Genomic DNA, 25,784 nt, shown 5'->3' with positions numbered 1-25,784 from the left:
GTAGCTGTTTGCATGTTATCTCTCCCATTACACTATGAGCTCCTTGACAGCAAGGATCAGGTTATTGGTTGCTGTTATTTGAGGGGATGGCCACTTTCTTTTATCCCCAGCACTTAACACAGTGCCTGACACATCATAGGCACTTAATAAATGCTTGTGACTCATTTCCCACCTGGATGCACTCCTGGACTTTTCCCATCTTGCCCCAGGAACTTCATCTTGCAAGATCACAGCAGCCTTGGAACTCCCCCCTCTTCAGTACTCTCTCCCCCTGAGGCCATTTCCTCCTCTGACTGGAGCCTGGAGAGCTCTCCTCCCTACCTCCTAAATGGAGGTAACCCAGGTCAGCCAACTTTTTGTTTCCTCCCTGGCTACATTCCTCCTGACTTCTCTGACATGCCCCAACACTGACTATCTTCTTCACCTCCTTCTCCCTACCGCTTTTCTGCATCCAGTTGTATATTGTCTTATACCATTAGATTGTAAACACCTTGAGGGCAAGGACTGTCTTCTGCCGTTCTATGTATCTCTAGTGCTTAGTAAAATGCCTGGCACATAGTAGGTGCTTAATAAATATTTACTGACTAATTTGACTTTCCAAACTAGTGCACTACAAGACTTTTAAACAAATAGTTCATATTAAAAGTAATGCTGTTTGACACAATTTAAAAAAACGCACAAACAAACCAGAAACTCTTCACTCTATTAGTACCACCACCACAACCTATCCCAGTTACTGTTGAGGTCCTGGGTATTTCTGAAAACAGATACAAAAGAAAAAATGTGGTTCCTTGAGTCATCACAGAAGCAGTGACTTCATTATGCAGTTTGTTGCCCTGTGTTTATTATAAAGTCTTAATGTCACAGTATCCTAAGTTGAAAAGAGAAGCATAAGAAAGTTGTATCAATATTAAAGGAAAAAATAGCTATTTGCACATACCTGCAAAAAGGTGAGACTAGGAATGGTCTGATGCAAGAGCACAATGTTGGCTCGCCCACAACACAACATAAAAGCCTGGAAGCACACATGCTCAAATCATTCACTGATTCACAGTCAAATAAAGTGACTGAATGGCTCTGGCCTACACCAAAGCCAGAGCAGTTAGACTGTGCTGGATCTAAACGGTTTTTATTGCAGTTGGACAGGGCCCCTGTTTCTGGCTCAGTGTTGACTGCAAAGGTAAGAGAACTGGATAAGCAAATGCAGCTGACAGAGCCTTGTGAATGTGTTCAAGCTCACCGTGGCATCAGCCAGCTAGACAGATGAGGCGAAACAAAAAAACAAAAAAGTCTGACCAAGAAGCAGCAGAAAGACTTTTGGGTTTTTAAACATTTAATCGGTAAGTACGATCCTCTGAACTAATGTACAATGCTGATGAAACAGTGCTGTCCTGGACATGTTTGCCAAATGATATCCTTCCAGAAGCCAGTGAATCTGGGAAGACTTTGGTATTGTTTTCAATGAAGATATGCTGCGTGCAATGTTGGGCTCAAATCTTACAGGCTCACAATAAGCTCCACTGTGTAGTCTAATGACTGGAACATGAAGTCCTGAAGCTTTCAGAGGGAACAAATGTTTATTTATGGGATATAAGGTGTGAAAGTATATGAGAAAGCTTCTTTTCACATATTTAATATATAATGATAATTATTTAAGATCATTTGAGCCCCAATAAGGGCCAAAGCCTGAACTAATCAGCCAGAAGAAGCACCCTGACATAATAGATGCTTTGCTCTACGCTCTGAGTAAATCCAGAATGCCCCTTCCTGTGTCAGCAGCTATAGGCCTGGATGAGGCTGACCAGGAGCATCTTCTGTTTGTGACCACAACAGGATGCCTGGGACCGAGCACCATCTTGAATAGTGGGACTTTTTCTTATCTTGGTATCCTATGGACATATGCTGTGCAGAGGAAACACAGACATCCCAGGATTGTAATTTCAATAGACACTTTGTCACTTCTTTTATCTTCTTGTATTTACAACCTACTCAACTAAGAAACTTCCTTTCTCATGCTATTGTTAAAAACATGGAGGCTATCATTTTTGACATCCTGATTCAGGATTGCTCTAAGAATATAAAATATCTTCCTCAAATTGCTTATCTGAGTCAGAATTATCTTCTGGCTCCCGTCAATTACATGTAACCTGCTACCTTAAGGGAATAAACAATATAAATATATATCACCTAGCTTGTTTTGCCTCTTTTAACCAAACTTCCAGGTTGACAATAATAATAGCAGTCCTAGCTAACATTTATATAGTGCTTTCAGGTTTGCAAAGTTATTTGAATTTATTATCTTGTTTTATCCTCACGACAACCCTCGGAGACAGATGATATTATTGTCATCCTCATTTTACAGATGAGGAAAATGGGACAGACAGAGGTTAAGTGATTTGCCCAGGGTCACACAGCTGGTAAGTGTCTGAGGCTGGATTTGAATCCAGATCTTCCTGACTCCACATTTAGCAATCTACTGTGCTACTTACCTGCCTCATTACCCTCACTTTGGGGGAAAAAAAAGTGATGTTAATGGTTTTGTACCAATAATAAAAAGAAACATTAAAAAATAGTTTTTCATCATTTTAAATGTATACTTAGTATATGTTTTATGATATGCATAATACATTTGTTTTTATTCATCAGTCATTTTTCAGTTGTGTTTGACTCTGTGACCTCATTTGGGGTTTTCTTGGCAGAGATACTGGAATGGTTTGCCATTTCCTTCTCCAGCTTACTTTACAGATGAGGAAACTGAGCAAACAAACTTAAGTGACTTGTCCAAGATCATACAGCTAGGAAGTGTCTGAGGCCACATCTTAACTCAAGGAAGATGAAGTCTTCCTAACTCCAGGCCCCACACTCTATCCACTATGTCACCGAGCTGCCCTTAATATATTTGTACACGTATATACTTTAGAAGTAAACACTTATGTATTAGGATGTATGCTCCAATATTTTTTTTTCACTGATGGGGGTGCACCATTAAAAAGGTTTAGAGACCACTGCTTTAAAGAACAGATTTAAGGTGGAGAGAAGAAACCACAGGTGGGTAAACTGTGAGGAGGCTGCTATTGCAATGACAATAATAGCTGCCATTTGTATAGTGCTAGGTTCTCTATAGGAAAGCTAACTCAGATTCTGATGAAGGAGACAAAAACTTCCAACACACAAGACCTTAACAAGGGGAAAAAAGCCTTACATATTAATAAAGCCATGTACAAATGTATTTGTGCATGCATGTATTTTACAGCAAGCAATATGAATTCTTTTACAATTCCCAGAGTGAGGGAATCGCAGCACTTCCAAAAGCAAACATATCCTCATACACATCATAAGAAAGGCTCCCAGACACCACAAAGCACCACACAAAACTAACTGGAGCTTTCACAGTTCAGCACGCCTCGCAACAGCAGGCGATGGCAAAGATGGCATGAGCGCCGAGCACTTGGCCGGGATGTTCTTAGAATTGAAGGAATTCATGGAAGGGGGGGTACAGCCAGGCTCTGGAAGCATTCATGAAAGCAGCCCTGGAGTCAGAGGGTCAGTCTGGGATTAAATCCTGCCTCTGACACTGTCAACAAGAATTTGGACATGGTCCATCATCTCCCTGGGCTTTAGTCTGCTCCAATGCAAAATAAGGGGGCTGGATTTGAAGGCTTCTTAGGTCCCTTCTAGTTCTATGGCCCTAAGTGACATTAGAAAGCAAAGACAAGACTTGCATAGCAGAAGGAGGCAAGACAGCCCCAGGTGGCTTAAGGGATGTTTTCGGAGTAGAAGGAACATGAGACAAAGGTTCAAAGTAAAGAGCCAATTGTCTCTAATGGTTTATACTTCCCAAGCTATATAGTCAGAGTAGAGTAAGGAAGAAGGGAGGGTGGGTGTCCATTAGTGTGGGGCTATTTCTACTACCAATAATCTAAGGCAGGCCTCCAATACCATCATTTTGGATTGTGGCAATAGGTTATTAACTAGTTCGTTCTCTAGTGCCTTCTCCAATCCATCACAAAAAGAGGTTGATTGGTGGCATAGGCATAGAAGACCTGAGTTCAAATTCAACTCGACACTTACTTTGTAACCTTCAGCAAGTCACTGAACTTTTCAGCCTGTTTCCTTATTTGTAAAATGGCTATAATAATAGCACTTACCTTACAAGTTGTTGTATCAAATGAAGCTGTGTATACATATGCATATATATACACATATATACATACATAAATGAAGCTGTACATATATGCATGTTTATATGTACATATAACAGCTCATTTACATATATAACTTGCAAGCCTTCAAGTACTACATAAACATTAGCTATTAACACATTCATCTTGCTTATGCTTAAATTTAATCATATCCCTTCCTCTGCTCAAAACCTTTTAGTGACTTCCAACTGCCTATCCAAAAAAGTTCAAACTTTTTAAGTCTTGGCAATCAGAGCCCTCCCTACTAAACTGGTATCATCATACCTTTTCATCTCATCCCCCCGACAGGATCATTATTGAATCATTAATGAATTTTTATGAAGTGCTTATTAAATGAAAGCACTGTGCTATGTGCTCAGCATTAAAAGACAAAAGTAAAATGACATCTTTATGGAAAAGAGCTGGAAGAAACTTTGTACTAAATGTGAGATTTCATTGGCTTGAGGAAATCTCAGTGTGAAAACTCCTTCCACCAATGAAGACTAGTGAACAATCTGCAATTTTAAACCTTAGAGAGTCACCTGAGGGATTAAGGGATTTGCCTGTGGTCAAACAGTCAGTTAAGTGTCAGAGATAAGAGTTGAAATCAAGCTGTCTTGATTCCAAGACTGACTTTCTACAGACTTATGCCACACAGTCTCTCAGAAATGACTCTAGGCATTACCTAATTTTCACTTTACAGATGAGCAGTACAACACCTACAGAGGTTAAATGACTTGCTCAAAGTCACATGGGTAGTAGGTCTGAGATTGGAGCCCAGTACCTGACTCTAGGTTCAGTGCTGTCTTCTACACTCTAATTGCTTTTCATACATGTGCTATCTTCTAGACAAATTAGATTATTCGTCAAGCCCCCCTAAAGCCCCATTCTGTCCTTCCTCCAGGATTTTGTCCAAAGTATTCCCTAAGCCTGTAACATCCTTCTCACTGCCATCTAAGTCTAATAAAATCCTACCATTTCTTTATATCACTGCACAAATAGCCTCTCCTCCATGAAGACTTCCCCAATCCTCAGTGCCCTCATCCCCTACCAGATAATATCTTTCCCTACTTGGAATTCACATACTTCTTACTGTACATCTCATACAATTATCACATATGTATATATATATACACATATATATGTATATGTTTAGTTGTCATATTTTTTCCTCCCTTTTGCACCCATGCAAGCTATAAGTCAAGAACTATCTTTGATTTAATCTTCTTAAGTATCTAATACAATGTAACTCCAATTGTACCTAATGACATTTAATAAGTATAAACAAGAAGGATAGAATGGATATGGTCATTTTCCACTCTCAAAGCACCAACGATGATGTAGTTGGTGAAAAAAAAATCTAACACCTTGACTATTCACAATTTAATAAATGATGGATTTGACATCTCTCCGTTATAACAACCCTATAGTTCACCTCTAACATGAAGTCTCTGATGAGGAATGAATTACATTTATGGAGATTCTCCCCAGAAACAACTATTTGATCTGCAAGGTATTCCTCTCGAGGCTTTCCCAAACACATTAACCAAAGGATTTCTCACCAGCACAAGATGTCTTATGGTCAACAACGTATGTAGGTCATTTGAAAGATATCCCACATTCATTACACTGGAAAGGTTTCTCTCCAGTGTGAATTCTGTTATGTGCATTAAGGTTTCCCTTCCGGCTGAAGGATTTCCCACATTCATTACATTTATAGGGTTTCACTCCAGTGTGAGTTTTCTCATGTGTATTGAGATTTCCCTTCCATCTGAAGGCTTTTCCACACTCTTTACACTTATACGGTTTCTCGCCAGTATGAATTCTTTGATGTATATTAAGGCTTCCCTTCTGGTTGAAGGCTTTCCCACATTCACTACATTCAAATGGTTTCTCTCCAGTATGAATTATTTTATGTGTTTTAAGATGTTCCTTCCGGTTGAAAGAATTTCCACATTCATTACACTTATAAGGTTTTTCTCCATTATGAATTCTTTGATGTTGCATAAGGGATGAGGTCTTCCTCAAACCTTTCCCACACTGATTACATTCAAGGTGTTTCTCACCAGTATGAATTTTCTTATGTTCCTTAAGGTATCTACGCCATTTGAAAGATATTCCACATTCATTGCACTGAAAAGGTTTTTCTCCAGTATGAATTCGGGTATGAGCAATGAGGCTCCCCTTCCTGCTGAAGACTTTTCCACATTCATCGCATATATAGGGTTTCTCCCCAGTATGAATTTTCTTATGTGTATTCAGGTTTCCCATCCAGTTGAAGGCTTGCCCACATTCTTTACATTTATAGGGTTTCTCTCCAGTGTGAATTCTCTGGTGTGCATTAAGGCTTCCCTTCTGGCTGAATGCTTTCCCACACTCATTGCATTCAAATGGTTTCTCTCCAGTATGAATTCTTTGATGCTGTATAAGGGATGAGCTTTTCCTGAAGCCTTTACCACATTCATTACATTCGAAACATTTCTCTTCAGCATGATTTGTTTGATGTTGAATTAGGTACTGATTATTCCTGAAGGTTTTTCCATATTCATTACATTCAAATGGTTTCTTTCCAGTATGACTGATCTTGTGTATTTTAAGGTTTCCCTTTCGACTGAAAGCTTTCCCACATTCTTTACATTTATAGGGCTTCTCTGCAGAGTATATTCTTTGGTTTGCAGTAAGGCATGAGTTAATGTTGGAGGCTTTCCTACATTCATTACATTTACATGCTTTCCCTTGAGTATGTATTCTATGGTAATAAATAAGGTTTGAGTGGTAGCTGAAGGGCTTTCTGCATTTATTATACTTAGACATTTTCTTGCCCAAGGAAATTTTATTATGTTTAATTAGTTCTGAAAACTGTTTAAAGTTCTTTCCAAGTATATCATATTTATAGAAGTATTTTCCTACAGAACCTCTCTGCTGTGTATCAAAAATTGACCCTAGGCTGAGTTTTCTCCACAAAGCATTATCTTCACGAACACTTGGTTCATTAGAAGTTTTTTGGTGAGTGACTGTTACTTGCCCGGACTGTCTCTTTTGGTTGCCTTTCTGCCTTTCTAACCTGATATCATAATTCCAAGTTTCTGTCAGTTTAGAATCCCGAGGACCATTCCTTGTAAATCTCTTGCTAGACGACTCTCCTGTAGAAATACGCTGCTTTAGAGCTGACTCAGTGGTTTCGCATCCCATCCTCTGACCTAGGGAACCTGAAAGAAACAAAGACCTGTCAATATCCATTTCCTTCTGTGTTGAAAAAAGGAAGTGGCTGTTCCAAGTTCTAGATTTTGTCTCTTCATTCAAGGAGAATCAATGACTGATCTGGAACAGCCAAAACACTGTTAAGTAGGAACTGAAGTCCTTAGTAAGTGAGGTCAGGACACCTAGCCACCTAATGACCTAAATTTTCAAAAATGGAAAATAGGTTAATTCTAGAAACTAAAGACAGTAGAACCTGAAGCCAATTTCTAACAAAATTTAGAAACCTTTTTATCAAATAGATGTCTCGTATGCCATCAGAAAAAAAAGTATGGATCCATAATACTCAGGACAATTTTTTAAAAATAAGCTTTATTGATAGCTTTTGTTTTTAACAACACAGACATTTCTGGAAATGCATGCTCCCTCAACCCCCTCCCAATTATCACACACAAACTGAATCCTCCTTCACAACTCAAAGTGTATGCAACATTCTTTCCCTGCCTCTTTACTGAGAGCAGAGAGGTAGGATTCCTTATCTATTCTCTGGAACCAAGATTGATCATTACAATTACTGTGAGTCTGGCTTCCTGTGTATATTTTTTTCCTGGTTCTGCTTACTTCATTGTGTGTCCATTTATATGTGCCTTAACATATTTCTTTGAATTCCTCCTCTTTGTCATTTCTTAAAACATAAAGATAATATTCCTCTGCACTCAAAGAACACACATTTCTTATACTACTGCCCCACTGAAGTGAAGCCACTTCTAATTTTTGGGTAAAGCATCACAAAAAGTCATGCTAAGGATATTTTAGCATACATAGGGTCTTTCTTTCTTTGACCTCCATGGGATCTCAGGATCAGTTTTATAGGAAGAAGTGATGCAAAACCAAGTTCATTTCTTCTTAGCTGGTGAATAAGACATGCGGAAATCAAGTGACTGAGTAAAAGGATATGAAAGGACATTTTCAAATGAAGAATTCCGTGCTATCAATAGCCACTAAAAATGCTCCCAATCACTAGTGATCAGAGACATGAAAATTAAAGCAAAGAAAAACAATCAATATGGGAGGGGCTGAGAGAAAACAGGCATACTAATATATGGCTGGTGGAGTTGTGCCAGAGGGTCAAGCCCCTCTGGCAAGCAATTTGGAATGATGCCCTAAAAGCGATTAAATTGTGCATTTCCTCTGAACCCAAAATACTACTCCTAGACCTATATCCCAAAGAGATTAAAGAAAGGAGAAAAGGACGTATATGTACCACAGTACTTCCAGCAGCTCTTTCAGTAGTGGCAAGGAAGTGGTCATTAAAGGGTGTCCATCAGTTGGGGAACAGCTTTACAAATCACTGCGAATGTAATGGAGTACCAGTGTGCTGCAGGAAATGCTGAAGAGGATGGTTTCAGGGAAACCTAGGAAGGCTTTTATGAACTGATGCAGAGTGAAGAGTAAAGTAAACAGAACCAAGAGAATGATATGATGACATGTAAAGTGAACAATTTTGAAAGACATTAGGAACTCTGATCAACACAATTATCAACCACAATTCCACAGGAAAAATGATGAAGAATAACACCTGCTTCCTGACAGAGGCGACAGACTTGGTGCCGAAGGAGACCTTTTTGGAACACGGCCAGTAAGGGAATTTGGTTTGCTTGATGATACACATTTGTTTGGAGGTTTGTTGGGTTTGGTTTTTTCCCGACGCAGGGGGAATGGAAGTAGAATAGAAAGAAAATAAAATGTGGCTAATTGAAAGAAATTTAATTTAAAATTTTTTTTTAAAAAAATCAAGGATCTGCTTTTTATTGAGCCATTTAACAAAGTCTCTCAACATCTCTTTGTGGACCTTTATGAATAAATAAGGGCTGACAGACCATAAAGCCCAGTGGATTTGTGGCCAGTTGGAGAACCTTATTTATTATTTATTAATTTTTTAGATGAATTAATCAAGAGTCCTAAGGGATTTTGATGATATGGATTAGTTCTCTAATTTTATTCCTTAGACACCTGTAGCTAGACCTGTTCTTTTTGCTCTTTTTACCAACATTTTTAATGGAATCACGACAACTGTCAAGTCTGCTGCTGATATAAAGGCATGTGGAATACTTACTCTATAATAATAATTATTGTTACTGAAAGGCAGCCCAGAAGGCTAGCCCTAGATTTAGGAAGACCTGGGCTCAAGCCCTACCCGACATATGCTGTCTGTGTGATCCCAGGCAAAAATATCTTAGGCAATTCTCTGAGACCATAAGTACAGAGAAGTAGTTCATTTGGACTGACAGACTTCACCAGGGAACTGCCTTAACTGATTAAATGGCAGGTCCACACCAAAAAGGAATACCGTTATTATTATCTGTGATATAATTGGGAATGTCTAGTATTCATAAAGTTGTTGTAATGTTTGCAAAGCACTTGACACATTATCTCACTTTACTTAACACTGATAGCAACATTCAAAATTAACATATTGGACGACCGATCAAGACTTCTTAAAAACTCTTGCCAATAGAAGAATGAGCCAAAACAAATAGAGTGAAAGTTTACAGGAATAAATGTTAAGTTTTGCACTTAAGTTCAAAATATCAATTCTCCAATTATAGGACCAGGGTTTGGAAGAAGGTCTTAATTAGACCTGGAGACTTCAGCTGACCTCAAGCTACATGACCCAACAGGGCTCTGTGGCCACTAAAATAATACAATTTTGGCAGCACCTAGGTTGCACAGTATGTAAAGCACTTGAATGAACTGAGTTCAAATCTCACCTCAGACACTTACTCTCTGTGCGACCCTGGGCAGGTCACCTGACCTATCTCAGCCTCAGTCCTCTCATCTATAGAATGGAGATAATACCTTACAGGTTGGAAATGAGATCACTTAGGAAAACCTGAAGGTGCTATATAAATGCTAGCTATAATTATCATTATTACACACAGTGTTAAGATTACAGAATGTAAAAATCTAGCTCTGTACTAGCAGTTCTGCATGGTTTAGGACACGACAATTTAAGAGAGACTTTGACAAATTGCATGAACAGAGAAACAGACCCTGGGCTCTTTCAGGGAGCTGCTAATTGCCACTCAAAATCAGCTGAAGTGGTTAACCACTTCTTGAGAGAAAATGTGAACACTGGTGCAGAACACTCATGCAGAAGCCTTCAGGAAGGTGAGGCCACTTGGCAATCTGTCCCCACCATTCACTGTAGCTGCTGGAGAAAAGAACCCCTCCAAGGACAGGGTAAGGACTCAAGATGTTGTTCCAGCCAGTATGGAAAGCAACAAGCATGCTGCCGTGATTTACCCGGAGCGTCTGCTGAGGGCCTTCGGACCAAAGCCAAGTGCTCAAGGGAAGACTGCTCGCCCACCCAGAAGACAAGGAAAACGGGCAAAAGGAGTCCTCCTGAAAAAGATGGAAAAAAGGCTTGAGACTTTTTTCTCAAAAGGAAAAGGACAGAAAGATCCAAGCCAAAATCCTTGCCTGTGCCAGGAGGCTAGAAGATGGCAGACTGCAGAAGAGAAAGGCGCAAGGAAAGGACCACTGAACAAAGAAGATATGCTAAACCACAAGACGTTCTGGGCAAGAGATCAAAGCCCTCGGTGGCAGAGGTGACGTCTCCGGCAGGGCAGCCACTAGATGGGAAGAGGCGACTGGGGAGATGAAGAGTTGGTTAAGAAGACGGGCTGGGGCTCCTCCTGCTTTTTCTCCATAACAAGCGCTTAGCACCAACCCTGGCACAAAGTAAGCACCTGATAAGTGGTTGATGATTGACTTCTGGATCCCAGATTAAACCACCACAGGCTCCTTGTCAGGGAAGGCCTGGTTAGAAGGTATTTGTCCAGAGTCATTAGACTCTAACTAAGGAGGAGAGGGGGTGGTAAAGCAAACACTGCCTATGGGAAGCTAAAACCTAGATGCCTCTCAGGGGAGTAGTAGCTACCATGGTGGAAGAAAAAAAGCAGCAGCGTTCCAAAATAATTCACAGTAGACAAAAATCTAAGACAGCAGCCAGCAATAAAATCCATGGCCTCAGATGTTTATACAGGTACAAGTAATAGGCAAGGTGACCTACAGATAAACTTGATATCACAGCTATCACTGAGAGTTCCAGCCACATCTGGAAAATGGCTTTGGATCAAAGCAAAGGAGATTAGAGCAGAGCAGAGAGGGAAGCACAGATTCCTTTCATGAAAGGGATGGAATGGATAGCAGCTGAGGCCCCTTTCAACAGTAAAATACTGTGCTTCTGCAGTCAAAATTATAAACTCTTCCTGGGACGAGAAGTGTGAGGAAGATTTGATCATTTACTTAGAAGCGGCACCATATGGCAGTAAAAGCACTAGGGGAGAAGAAACCCTGGTTTGAGCACCAAGGTCATCACACCTACTAGCCTGATGACGATGGGTAAAGTCTCACTGAGTCACATATGAGTCTTCTAAAAAAGTGGGGCTAACACATTCACTACCCCCCTCCCGAGTTGGAAAAACTCTCTTCTATGAAAGGCACAGATCTGAAAGTAGGTAAGCAGCAATATAATAACAGTGATAACAATAATGGTCAATTTAAAATAAAGTACGGGGGAAAACAGACTACAGCATTTTAAGAAAGAAAAATGAGAAAATGGAGAAAATGTAAATGACAGCTTGGGGATTTGGCAGTGAAAAGAGAGCTACCATTTACATAGCACCTACTATATGCCAGGCACGGTAATAGTGCTTCACAGATTTTATCTCCTCTGATTACCCCAACAACCCTGGGAGGCAGAGGTGCTGTTGTTATTATTCCCATTTTATAACTGAGGAAATGGAGGCAAACAGAGGTTAAGTGACTTGCCCAAGGTCACACTGCTAGGAAATGTCTGGGGCTGGATTTGAATTAGGGTCTTTCTGATTCCAGGCCTGGCACTCTATCCACTGAGCCCCCCGGCTGAGACAAATTGGAATACAGATTAAACAAGCAAAAGGGTCAGTGAATTAACAACCTAGTAAGTACTTACTGTATGCTGCGCAGACAAAGAGGAAGCAATTCTTACTCTTTAGAAGCTCGTAGTTTATTGGAGCCAAGCACAAGTCAGACTTACTCTGGCATGAAAGCACAAGCAAATGAAGCCCTGAAGAAGTAAATATTATGGACAGAAGAAGAGGAGGAGATGAAAATGAGAGGGAGGGGGAAAGGGTGGGACCCCGAATACAGATCAGAAAGAAGCAGCCCTCGCTTTTCTGAGACGGGCGGAAAGATGAGGGAGGCAGCCCAGGCCCAACAGCCTTGAAGGAGAGCCCTGGGCCAGCATTTCACAGGTAGCAAGCTCACCGTCTCTGGCTGCTGCATGGTTTTTATTTACTTACCCAGGTAAGCGCTCAGTGAAACTTTTTCCTCTGCAATCCATGGTGTTTCTCTTCTCTCCAACTGGGAAAGTATACTGGGTTTGGAAATGGGAAGACCTGCTCAGTGGAAAAGAAATGTGAATGTGCTGAGGATTTAATCTTGCTTTTCTTCCTTTACGCAAAAGAACCTATGTCACGTGGATAGAGCATGGTATCAAGGACCTTGAAAGGCTGCACCCTGTCATATTCCTTAGAGGTACAGGGGTCAGAGTTAGTTTTATCTTGGGCTCAGAAAATTCATTTATTCTAACACATTCCCTGTTAAAGAGATGGGAACCTCTCCTTTCTTGCCTTAGGGGCCCTAACCTGGGACTCTAGCGGAGAATATCTGACCTAGAATAAAGGCAGGCAGGAAGTTGTAGCTTCAGGGGCAGCACCATGAAGTTGTATGGAGCTTCACGGGGGAAGAGAGAGTGGAAAGATTCTTTGGCATCAAAGGACTTAGGAATTTCTCCATGTTACATGTATTCATTAGAACATTTCTTTACTACCAGTCAGAACTCAGCAGAGCAGTTCAGACATCACACTGCCTTTAGGAAGAAAAAAATGCAGAGACGTGCAATGAACATATGATTCATGAGAAAGAAGCCGTCCGTACCAAGGGAGATGAAGTTTTCATAGTTCTCCAACATCACGTCCCTGTACATGTCCTTCTGAGCAGGCTCCAACAGTCCCCACTCCTCCTGTGAGAAGTCCACGGCCACGTCTTGGAATGTCAATGATACCTGAAACATCACAACACGTGCTCACCCGGGGACGAGTCCTCCATGTGGTGAGACACAAAGCCAGCAGAATATGGAGGGAGGAGGAGCTCTCACAGCAACAAGAGCTCTGAGTATTCCATGTAAAATATCTCCTGAGGACCCAGGTCTTCTGATCATCACTTTAAACTGTATTCTATATTGTACAAATAAATTTATCCCAGTAAATTCAGGAGTAAGTAAGGACAAGTATGATGGATAATTGATAGAATTTATAGGGAATCAATTTAAATTTACAAAGACTCTCCAATAGACAGAAGACATGCCTGGCTCACATAAAACAAGAAAGAGTAAATCAGTGCTTTGAAAATTATCCAGCATCACCAATCACGCTCAAATGGACCTGTGATCTCATCGGTTCAGAATTCACTTCTCCCACCACGCACATCACAACCCATTCAGGCTGCCCGGCCCGTGACCCCAACCCAGCTCTCCCTAAAGCCCTCCCAAGGGGGCCCACCCACCATGCTGAAAGCCTTCCTCGATCTCTCCCACCAGGCTCCAAGGGTCCCAAAGAGCACTCTGGCTGCCCGCCATTGTGCAAATGCACGTCAGAACACCGAAAACAGGCAGCACAATCTAAGCCCATAGGAGAACCTGAAGTCCAGCACTCCCGGGCCCCCTGTCCAGCTTTCTTCACCACTGGGAATTCCTCTTACTACAAGCATGGCCCAGCATAAAACCCTCTGGGCCTCCTGGGATCTGGCCCCAAAACCCTTTCCTTGTTCTCTTGTTCTGGAGACTCTCAGATTTGTAAACTACACCACAGGACCACAGATTTAGAGCTAGAAGGTGCTGCAGAGGCCCATGACTCCAGATCCTTCATTCTACAGATAAGGAAGCTGGGGCACAGAGAAATTAAGTGACTTGCCCAGGGTCACATAACAGGGCCTGAGGCAGGATTTGAACCCAGGTTCTTTGACTCCCAAGTCCCGCATTCTATCCAGTGCACCACAGTGCCTCAAAGTGGGAATTTTCATCTTCTGCCCAAGGTTCAAACCTTACAAAGAGTCTGGATTCTTCAACTTTAGCATGACCCCATCCTGGCTGGGCCCCTCGTTACAAATGTAAGAGGGAATGGGCAAGGACCTGATAACACCTTTATCTGCCCTCCTCACTCATCTACCAATGGCCTGTGACTAAAAAATCACTGACCTCCCGTCTGACTCCTTCCCTGGATGGGTTATCTCCTTCCTCTCTGACATCCCAGGAAGCTTCTTCCAGGACACCAATGAATCCCCAGCCCAAACATCCTGGCCCCTAGACGATCCTCCCAGAAGGACCCTGGTCAGGAGATGGTACTGGCCATATGAAACCTGTCTCCATGACTCCTCATGCATGCAAGGCCCTGCCCAGGGCAGGTGCACCATCTGTGCCCTTGGAGGCAATAGCTGGACCTTTCCTCTCCAATATCCACATTCCCTCTTGGCCACATCTGCAGCTACTGAGGGTTCCCCAGCAGCGATGCTTCTGAGGCACCTCCTTGTCAATGTCAAGATTTCCTCAAAACTGTAAATGCAGTTAATCCAGTGTGAGGCTACAGGAAGGCCCAAAGTGGGGAGCACAGAGCCTGAGTTGACAGGTCTGCGTGTGAAAGTCTAGCAGGCTTTTACCTTACTTGTGATCCTCAGCATGGATAATTCCTTTTCGTTCTTGGTATTAATGTCCCCTGACCTTAGCACAGAAAGACCAGCTTGTACACTGCAAAGAACATTGGATTTGGAGGGACGGTAGCTAGGTCTGAAGCTGAGCTCTATTATTATCAGCTGTGTGATCCTAGGCATGTCACTTGGCCTTGCTGGACTCTGTCTTCTCTGAAAACTGAGCATGAATAGCACTCCTAGGGCTATATCCCAAAGAGAACAAACAAATGGGAAAAGGACCCACATGTACAAAAATATTCATAGCAGGTCTTCTTTTTGTGGTGACAAAGACTTGGAAATTGAGAGGATGCCCATCAGTTGGGGAATGGCTGAGCAAGCTGTGGTATATGAATGTAATGGAATACTATTGTGCTTTAAGAAATGATGAACAGGCTGACTTCAGAAAAACCTGGAAAGACTTATATGGTCTGATGCTGAGTGAAGTGAACAGAACCAAGAGGACTTTGTGTACAATAACAGCCATGTTACGCAATGACTAATATTGTTAAACTGAACCCTTCTCAGCATTACAAGGATCTAAGACATCTCCAGAGGCCTCATTATGGAAAATGCTGTCCACATCCAAAGAAAGAACTATGGAAGTCAAATCACTATCACTTATTTTTACCTTCTGTTGAGTTTTGTTTTATCTTTCTGATGGTTCCTCCTATTGGTTTTAATTTTTACTTACAACTTCACCAATGTGAAAATATGTTTAACAGGTATGTAAATGTAAAGCCTATATCAGATTGTGCACTGTCTTGCGGAGGGTGGGGGGGAGGAAGGGGGAGAAAAATTTTCAACTCAAAAGCATATGGAAGTGATTGCTGATAAATCAAGATAAATTAATAAAATTTTTTAAAAGAAAGAAAAAAAAAAGAAAAAAGAAAACTGAGCATGTTAGAGTAGATGACTCTGAGGTACCTTCTAAATCTCCTTCTATGGTTCTCATCCATAAGAAGAGACAGGATGAATAGAGTGAAGAAAGAAGATGAAGGAAAAGGGAAAGAGATACACCTACACTTTGAGAAATGAGATAGAATCTTAGCAAAGACAGGAAATCCTAACTCACCTGGCATCTGGCCATCAGGAACCTGGAAGCCATTCCTTCTTCCTCTGTAATTCTACTTCCTTGGGGAAGGGCAGAGTCTTGAGAAGACAGAACTGAGGGAGGAGAAAGAAGTTACAAGGAGGACCAACTGTGCCTCACTACTGCCTGCCTGCCATGAATTCAAGGAAGTGGGAGTCACGCAGAGCCAGCAGCCTCCATTTTGGAGAGGGTTACTCGACTGGTAGATCAGGAGAGTGCCAGAGCTGCAGTTTAATTCATGCTGTTCTTGTGGATGGGATGGTAAATTGGGCTGGATAATAATAGGTGAATTAAAAAATGGTTCAGTGGCTACACACAAAGAATGATCACAAAGCATTCAGAGCATCAATTATGGGATTTTCAGCTATCTGTCGTCACACAGTGGAGAAGGGTGTCTTGTATACACATACACACATATGCACAATACATGCTGACACAAGATATGTATATGTATATATATTTATTTTGGGTCTTTTCTTGGTTCTTAAAAAAAAAAAGGTTGAGTGGATTCCTGCCATATTCTTCTCTTGTTCTATTCACTTGAATTTCCAAGCAGCCATCCAAGAAGGGAGAGTAACATGACAAGCACATTACGTATAATTTATTCCTGAAGCTTCTTTTCCATACAGATTTTCTACTAACAGATTTAAAGGGTTGCATAAACGTTAGCTATTATTAAGGGAAGCACAGTACCCAGAATGAGGGAGGTGAGAGTCCTTGGTTCTAATCAAGCCACACCTACAGTATCAAGTTCCATTCTGAGCATCATACTTTATGAAGGACACTAGTAAGCAGTGATATTGATGAGGATGTTGATGAGAGAACACGGATGAGGCATCCACAGGTGAGAAGATGGGATTCCTGGTGGGGTGTAGCTTTGACAAAACAGACTCCGAGGTCCCTTCAAACTCTGAGATTCTCACATAATTATGCCACGTGAGGACCAGGTCAGGGAACGAGGGATGTCTAAGGTGGAAAAGAGAAGGCTTGGGGGACAGTACCTGTCTTCAGGTATCCAAGGAGCTGTCACATAAAAGACAGATTAGCCTGATGCTGCTTGCCTGCAAGGACAGACCCAGAACGGTGGGTGAACCTTGCAGCAGGGAGCACAGGGTCACAGAGTTGGCATGAGAAGGGACCCCAGAGGCCATCGACTCTGACTCCCTCAGCTTACTACGAAGAAACAGGCTCAGGTACGGAAATGACCCGCTCCAGGTCACACAGGGAGCGAGTCAGAAGCAGGACGAGAGGCCTTCCTCCCCCCACGCAGGCTGGACGAGACAACCTCACTGAGATTTTGGGATGTCATATCAGAGCCACATTGCCTTGTCTTTGGCAGAGTTCTTGATGAGGCCCTGCTGGCTTTCTAAATGTTCACTAATCGTTCTTTAATGAGCCAGGATGTTTAACAGGACTCAACGTGAAGCTCCTCACCTACGTATATTTTACAGACTCTGTTCTCTCCCCACTTTGGAAAATGGGGACCAATTCTCCGATCCTGCGGTACCTCTCCTGTTTCTAGGGGATGTGTGTTTGGGGGAGGGGGAGGATGGACATAAACCCTGCGGCTGGCTTTATAAGGTGGTCTCTTCTCTCTCTACCACTTCCTTGCACACCCTCTCTCCTCAGAAATGCTTTTCTCCCCTTCCCTCTCCCACACTGGGCAGCTGTCCTGCTCACCTCTCTCCTGAAGCATTAGGCCCAAGTCCTCCAGCCAAGACCTCCTTGATGACTTTTCCCAAGCTGGGTCTCCTCAGCCAGAGTGGTTGAACTACTGTGGCATCAGCAGCTCCTCCTCATCCGTGTCTGCACGAAAGCTCTGGGAAAGGTCTCAGGGCAGGGAGGTTTCCTCCTAGGATGGCCTCCTGCATCCTCAAGCTTGTCCTCCAACACCTTTACCTTCCTGCAAGGCGGGGGCTCGCGGGCTCCGGGCTGGGCATGTGTAGACTCCATCAAGGGCTGCTGGGAGCAGAGACAAGGAAGAGTCACCAGGAGGAGAGCAGCATGGCTCACCCCACCTCCAGGCCTTGTACAGACATCCTGCCAGGCTCCATCGGTTTAGAAATAAGCATGCAGTTCGTTTCACCAATTAGACACTGAACAAATATTTAACGCGTGTAAATACCCATCCTGGGCACAGAAGAGAGGTGACAGAAACCCTTTCTTCCTCTCAATGAGGAAGTGGGTGAGGGGGAAGAAAAGCTGAACTGGTTAACTAGGATCAACTAACCCAGCTAAACCAACTAAGCAGCAAAGTGAGGCCTGAGCAGCCGCGATGGACTGGGGGTGTGGTGGAGACAAAGGACAGGCCGAGGAGGAGCGATGCATAAAGAGAGAGGGAAGGGCAGGAGGCTGTGCTCTCACACATGGGAGCACATGGGCGGGAGGTTCTAGAAAGTTCTGGATCATGGAGTGACGGTGGTGGTGAGACCTTCCCAGTGTGGACAGGTGGAGTCAAGGTGTAGACACAATTGGAAGGCAGAGGATTGGAGTGACAGCAACAGGTATGTTGATGCCTGAGAATAAAATGGCAGAGATTGGGGTAGGACAAAAGATGATGGGCCTAGAGTCCAAATCCAGCCTCAGGCCCATCCTCGATGTGTGACCCTGAGCAAGTCACTGCACCTTGTTTGCCTCAGTTTCCTCATCTGTAAAATGAGCTGGAGAAGGAAATGGCAAACCATTTCAATATCTTTGCCAAGGAAACCCCAAATGGGGTCACGGAGAGTCAGAACAACAACCAATTTAAGTGCCAAGCACTTTTCACAAACAACACTTCCTTGGATCCTCACAACAACCCTGAGAGGTAGTGCTATTACTATCCCCATTTTACAGTTGAGGAAATTGAGGCAGAGGTGAAGAGACTTGCCCAGGGTCACACAGCTAGATGTCTTCTGCCAGAAACCAGCTCGGGTCTTCCTGATTCTAGGCCCTGTGCTCTATCCACTGTACCACATCTGCCTCAGTTTCCTCCTTTGTAAAACGGAAATACTAACAGTATCTTCCCCACCCAGTTGTCAAGAAGATGGAATGCACTTTGCAGATACTGTCCAAGAGCTGTGCCCAAGAGACCTCGTGGAGAAGGAGAGCAGTAGAACAATGCAAGCTTATTATCGGTGGTCATTTTTATAATTTTTAGGTCAGCTGGATCATAAAGTACCCGAAGGGAAGTAAAATGTAATTAGCCCGGAGAGGAAGCAAAGAGGGGTCTATTTGATCCCCTGGGAAACAGGGAGCCACTGGAGTTTACGGAGCCGGGGAGTGAGTGACGTGGTCCGATGGTGAGACCTGCGTTGGCCGGTGGCAGGGGAGGCACCCTCCTGGAGGTGGGGAGGGAGAGTGCTTTGCCAATTACTACACCCCTTTTTGAAGACGAGAGATGCCAAGTGACTAGGCCAAGGTCACCTGGGTAAGAAGTGGAAGAGGCGGAATTCGAACCCACAGCCTGGGATTGCTGAGAATGAAGGAAAAGGGACCCTCGGTTAACACCCCCTGCCCCGCTGCGTCCCGCCCCCTTGAAACACACACCCTGCGCCACCCCGCCCTCGCCGCTGCCCGGAGCCGAACACACGCGCACGCACACATGCGGTCACACGCACGTACACACACACACACACAACACACACACACACACACACACACACACACACACACACACACACACACACACACACACACACACACACACACACTCTCACCCACCTGCTCACCCTCCAACGTCCAGCTCCGAGTTATTCTGAAAACAAAGGGATGAAAGCAAGACCCACCGGGAACTGCGCCTGCGCAGACTGAGCCGTGAACTACGACTCCCAGAATTCCTCGCTGCCGGAAACAGGGCCGCGCACGTGCCGTACGTAGTTGGATTTCCGGGAATTGGAGCCGTCCTATTCGGCTCCTTTGAGGGCCGTTCCGTTATCCTCTCTATTCGCTCCCTCCCTCCTCATTCTAACCCCTGAGTTCCCAGAATTTGAAAGAATGGACATAGAGGGTGAAAAGCGCACACTTACATCGAAACTTCCCACAACAGGTCGAGGTAAAAGTCGTGACTGTGGCCTAGTATCAGGAAACTTTGTCCTCCATGTAGAAGAAGCCTCGCGAGAATGTGCGCGTGGCCGTTATGACGTCACCAGCATCCTGCCGAGAAGAGACCTAATGTTTGCTGAGGCCTTTGTAGAGCGTGCGCCCCCCAGTGGCAGGCTGCCGCGGCTTTGAATCTGTGTGAAAAGAGTGTGTGTGTGTTTAATGAATTTTACTACCGTCAACCACGAATACTTCCTGATGCAAAAACCGAAAAGAATAAATTCGCACTTTAGGAATTTGGAGGTATGTAAAATATGGTCGTTGGCTCCAGGCCACTAGAAACAGGTGGTGTGAATTTAAATAGTGTGATGGGGGAGAATTCATCATTCCTGGCAGGCAGGACGACTTTGCTTACATGTTTTCCCAAAAGCCTATGAAACCGAATCAGTCAAGAAGCATTTATTAAGTGAGCTACCAGAAACGGCCAACCCAGTTCCTGCCCTCAAGGAGCTTATAGTCTAATGGGGGAGACAACCTATATATAGAACAGGACACACAAAATGAACACAGAGTAGAAGGAAAGAGCCGTAGAGGGGAAAATGCTAGCAACCAAGTGAACTGAGAAGGGCCTTCCAGGAGGAGGAGGCCCTGGAGGTGAGTCTCTGGGGAAACCAGGGATTCCAGGAAGTGAGGGTGAGGAGGTGCTGGGAATCCTGAAATGTAAGGGTGCAGGGTGAGTCTGCCTTGAAAAACTTCGACTACTCAGACCTTCCTTCAATCAAAGTAGTGAGGTTTATTCTAACACCGGGGTGGTGGGCAAGCTTCCTAGTAAATCTGTAGTGTTGTAACACCACCCTGAAATGTATGGGAAAATTCAGGGTCCAGGTCCATCATTGGGAGAGCATTCCAGAAACAGAGAAGAGCAAGTATAAAGAAATGGGAGTCTGGTGTGAGGAAGAATAACATAGGCCAGTATGGCAGAATCATAAAGTTTTGGAGGAATGCGTTGAAAAATCTAGAAGGGACTAGGTTGTAAGAGAAGGTTAAATGCCAGAGGGGTTTATTTTTTATCCTAGAGTTAATTGGGAACTCTGGGAGTTTAATGAATAGAGGTGACAGAGGAAAAGTAACATAATCAGACCTATGGTTTAGGATAATCACTTTAAAATGCCAAAGAGCCAAGTGAGCAGAGCAGAAATGAGGAAACAGTTTATGCAGTGTTAATATCATAGAGAAAAATAATTTTGAAAAACTTTAGAACTCTTATCAAGGCAATGATAAAGCAGAAATCCAAAAGAATGAAAATGAAACATGCCACTTGAGGGAGTAAACTTAAAATACAGAAAGTACCATTTTCAGATGTGGCTAATGGAGGGATTTCTTGGGCAATATGGATACATGTTGAGAAATTAGTTTTAGAATTTTTTCCCCACAATTGTGTAAGGCAACGAATTGGTTAGATTAATTTTGTAAAAAACAAAACAAAACGTGTTACTTGGAAAAAATTACTTAGTATTTGAGAAAGTCTTTTTTAAATGAAAAAATAATTTTCATGGCTCTGTGCAGGATGGATTTAGAGCAAGCTGCAATAGGCCAGGCCAGAGGTGATGAGGGCCTGAACTAGAGTGGTAGCTGTTTGAGTGGAAAGAAAGGAACTGCAATATTTTGCTGCTGTCTGATATGTAGGGCTCTTGTTGTTTGTCCTTTGTTCTCAAAGAGGACCGGTGACATCAGGTTGCTATGACATGCAAATGAATTGGATTTAAGTGAGGGAAGGCTTTGCAAAGTCACACTCTCTCCTCCAGAACCGTCTGGGTCCAGTGGCCATATATATATATCAGGAAGACTGGAGATGGCCCTGGATGCAGCGGAGACAAGCTAAGGTCTTTAACAGATCTCAATTTGACTGAGACAATGCCCATTCAGTGATTAAGGCTAGGTAAGAAATGAGGCAGAGGATGGCCTCTTTACCTAGTTCCAAAAAAAAAAAATGATCTGGAGGGAAGACCCTCAAAGTTTCTGGACAGAACAGAAACAGTTGCTATTTACATTCACTCTGAGCCAATCAGGGCCCAAACAATGACCAAATGGGGCTTGGCCTGGCTCATCAATGTAAGCCAAAGTGATTTGCGTTTAAGGCCTAATCCTTAAGAAAAAGAATATAGCCCTTAGACCCTAAGATACCTTAGGAGGTTTCTGTGATCAAAATTTACATTCCTTTGGTCAGAGCACCCACAAGTAGGGCTGTGATACCCTATGTGGACAGAGGGAAGGGAAGGAAGGGAGAGAGTAAAAAAGAAAGAAGTTGCTGTCTTGCCCAACTGGGCAGCTCCTCCTACCATTCATAGAGGTTCTTGTTTGTTCTTCATTCTGGAAGAGGACCACAACATTAGGGAGGTGATGCTATGACATGCAAGTGAATAGGATTTAAATGAGGCAGGGCTGTGCAAAGTCACCAGCCTCACTTTCTCCTCCAGAGCTATCTGGGTCCAGTAGCAAGATACAGATCAGGACGACAGGAGATGACTGGAATCTCAGTTTGACTGAGGCAGTACCCATTCAGTGATTAAGGCTAGGTAAGAAAAAAAAAGCAGGCGAGGGAAAGAGGATGAAACAATAGTTGCCTCAAAGGATATGCCCAAGGATAACATAGTAGTAACAAAGTTGCCTTGTTTGTGTCCCCCCCCAGACTATTTTTGTTCTTTTTTTCCATGAATTTTATGTTTTGTTGATGCTTTCTTTTTTTTTTCATTTCTATCCTTACACACTAGCCCTCTGCCCCTAGAGTCCCTGTGATTAGAGAGCAGAGCTGTGAGCCCCTCTCAGAACCCATGCCAGCCATTTCTTCATTTCCCACTCAGTTGCATTCGTTTGACCTCATTGTGCCCCTCTGTTGACACCTTTCTTCTCCCTTCCACCTTGGGCTTCCTTTTCTGTGTTGTCTTCCCCATTAGATTATAAACTCCTCGAGGACGGAGACTTTCACAGTGCCTATCACATAGGAGGCATTTAATAAATGTTTATTGACATTCATTCAGTCCTGCACCCCCACCACAATTCTTTTTTGCTTATAACCTTTTGATTTTCATCCTTGAGTGTCTTTGGGGTGGCTTTGTTTAGTTGGATATTTTGCCAAGCTTTCTTTGAACTCTTCTTGTTCGTCACTACTTCTCTTTACTTTATGAGATAGTAATGCTTATAATTACTGATCTTCTTTCATAAGATTTTACAAACAAGTATACTAGTGTTTGGCATTAGCCTTTCTTCTCACTCTTTCTCTTATAGTCAGGCTTCCAGCCTTATTATTCCACTAAAGCTTCTCTCTCCAAACTTACTAATGATCTTTTAATTGCCAAATCCAATGGCCTTTTCTCAATCCACATTCTCCTTGACATCACTGCAGCCTTTGACACTGTTGATCACTTGATACTCCTTAATATTTTCTTCTGCGGGGGAGGGAGAGGGAGATAGAAGAGAGGGTAGATTAGGGGAAAGGGTATTCAGAACACACACTGTCCTGGGGTTGGGGAAGGAATGAAATGGGGAGAAAATTTGGAACTCAAAATCTTGTGGAAGTGAATGTTGAAAACTAAAAATAATTCATGAAAAAAAAATGTTCTTCTCTCTAGGTTTTCCCGACACTACTCTCTCCTGGTTTTACTTCTACCTAACTGTTCATTCTGTCTCCTTTACTGGATCCTCCTTCAGATCACACCCTCTAACCACAGAACCCTCAAAGTTCTCTGCTGGACCCTCTTTTCTTTCCCTTCTATGCTACTTCACTTCGTGATCTCTTCAGCTCCCACAGATTTAATTACCAACTCTATACTGATGATTCTCAAGTCTACTTATCCTGCCTGAGTCTTTCTGCTGACTTCCAATCTTGCATCTCCACCTGCCTTTCTTGGACTAGATATCCAGTAGACATCTTAAACTCAATGTGTCCAAAAGAAATCTCATTATCTTTCCCCCTAAACCATCCCTGCCTGAGAAGGTCTGGAGTGTCAGGCCGGGAGTCAGGGAGACTCATCTTCATGAATTCAAATCTGACCGGACACTTCCTAGCTTTATGACCCTAAGCAAGTCACTTAACCATGTTTACCTCAGTTCCTCATCTGTAAAATGAGCTGGAGAATGAAATGGCAAACTATTCCAGTATCTTTGCAAAGAAAACCCCAAATGACATCACAAAGAGTCAGACGCAGCTGAAATAATTGAACAACAAACCATCCCCACCCCTCCTACCTTTCCTATTACTGTAGAGGGTAATACCATCCTCCCCACTCCAGCCCAGCTTCCATTCAACCACTGAAGTGATTTTCCTAAAACACAGGCCCAGTTATATAACCCCCTTACATAATGAACTCCGGTGGCTTCCCGTCGCCTCTAGGAGCAGATATCACCAGACATCTTGACTCTGACCTGCCACTGGGCCGAGATGGCTCTGGAAGAGGGAGTGAGGCTGGCGACTCCAGGCAACTCTGCCTCACTTAAATTCAGTTTATGCACGAATCAAAAGACATCATCCATACCGCCAAGACTAACGTGGAGGGGGAGATGATGCGTATTTTTGTTGTTCATAGATGATTGTGTGGCACAGTGCATAGAGCACCGGCCCTGAAGTCAGGAGGACCTGCGTTCAAATCCAGCTTCAGACACATGATATTCACTAGCTGTGTGACCCTGAGCAAGTCACTTCACCCGGATTGCCTTGAAAAAAAAAAAAGATGATCATGCATTCAGTGCAGCCTCTGAAGCTGAGATGCAATAAAGTATGGATAGATTCTCTACTGCTTGTGCTAAGCTTGACCTAAAAATTAACACCAAGAAAATGCAGTGCACCACCAGCCAGTACTACACCATCCACACGTAGAACAATCTGTTACAACAAATGTAGAAGTTCTGAATGCCGTGGATAAGTTCACCTTACCTTCTCGACAGTGTACTTTCCAGGGATGTACACGTTGATAATGAGGCTGACACAATGCGTTGCCAGAGCTAGCTCAGTGTTTGGATGCTCCAAAGGGAAGTGTGGGAGAGAAGAGGTCTTAGACTGACTACTAAACTGAAGCCTTTGTGCTGACCTCGTTGTGTGCTTGTGAAACCTGGACAGCATACCGGTGCCATGCCAGGAAACTGAATCACTTCCATCTGAATTGTCTTAGGAAGATTCTGAAGATCACCTGGCAGGATAAGGTACCAGACACTGAGGTCCTTTCTCAAACTAAACTGCCAAGCATTCGAAGTCTGCTGCAGAGAGTGCAGCTCCTGTAGACTGGCCACATTGTTTGATTGCCAAAGGTGTGCTTGCCTAAAAGACTGTTTTATGCAGAGCTCACACAAGGCAAGTGCTCACATGGTGATCAGAAGAACTGATCCAAGGACACTCTCAAGGAGCCTCTGAAGACCTCTGGAATCAATTGCATGACATGGGAGACGCTGGCAAAGGACCACCTCGCATGGCATACCGACATCAGAGGAGGAGCGGAAGTAGCCCAAAAGAA

The 25,784-nt window shown here is 43.2% G+C and overlaps 2 protein-coding genes across 3 annotated transcripts in view; one reads left to right on the top strand and one right to left on the bottom strand.

Moving 5' to 3' along the window:
• Positions 1 to 1,311: 1,311 nt before the first annotated feature.
• Positions 1,312 to 20,054, bottom strand: LOC110203577 (uncharacterized). 2 transcript variants are annotated; one of them, XM_020980087.2, is made up of 7 exons: positions 19,963 to 20,054; positions 17,941 to 18,222; positions 16,243 to 16,334; positions 13,365 to 13,491; positions 12,728 to 12,823; positions 10,686 to 10,784; positions 1,312 to 7,390 (listed from the first exon to the last, which is right to left on the bottom strand). In XM_020980087.2, exons 2-7 carry the CDS (start codon positions 17,954 to 17,956, stop codon positions 5,781 to 5,783), a joined length of 2,040 nt encoding a protein of 679 aa, XP_020835746.1. In that variant the 5' UTR covers positions 17,957 to 18,222; positions 19,963 to 20,054; the 3' UTR covers positions 1,312 to 5,780. The 2 variants fall into 2 exon arrangements, with proteins under 2 accessions (XP_020835746.1, XP_020835749.1); XM_020980090.2 differs by lacking the exon at positions 10,686 to 10,784.
• Positions 20,005 to 25,784, top strand: part of LOC110203575 (uncharacterized) — a 23,903-nt gene continuing 18,123 nt past the window's right edge. The window contains exon 1 of the mRNA XM_078149318.1: positions 20,005 to 20,583. The gene's annotated coding sequence lies outside the window, so the exon portion shown is untranslated. The remainder of the gene's footprint in view (positions 20,584 to 25,784) is intronic.

Source organism: Phascolarctos cinereus, unplaced genomic scaffold, assembly GCF_003287225.1.
Source record: "Phascolarctos cinereus isolate Bilbo 61053 unplaced genomic scaffold, phaCin_HiC Scaffold_2;HRSCAF=192, whole genome shotgun sequence".
NCBI classification, from domain to species: Eukaryota; Metazoa; Chordata; class Mammalia; order Diprotodontia; family Phascolarctidae; genus Phascolarctos; species Phascolarctos cinereus.
Note: the sequence above shows the minus strand (reverse complement) of the source record. Positions and strands in the feature narration are given on the sequence as shown.

Coding starts and splice junctions, on each gene's coding strand:
- LOC110203577 (XM_020980087.2), bottom strand. Junction 13,492..16,242: donor TCCTGATGGCCAGATGCCAG/GTGAGTTAGGAT, acceptor GTGATGTTTCAG/GTATCATTGACATTCCAAGA. Junction 12,824..13,364: donor TGAAAACTTCATCTCCCTTG/GTACGGACGGCT, acceptor TCCACTGAGCAG/GTCTTCCCATTTCCAAACCC.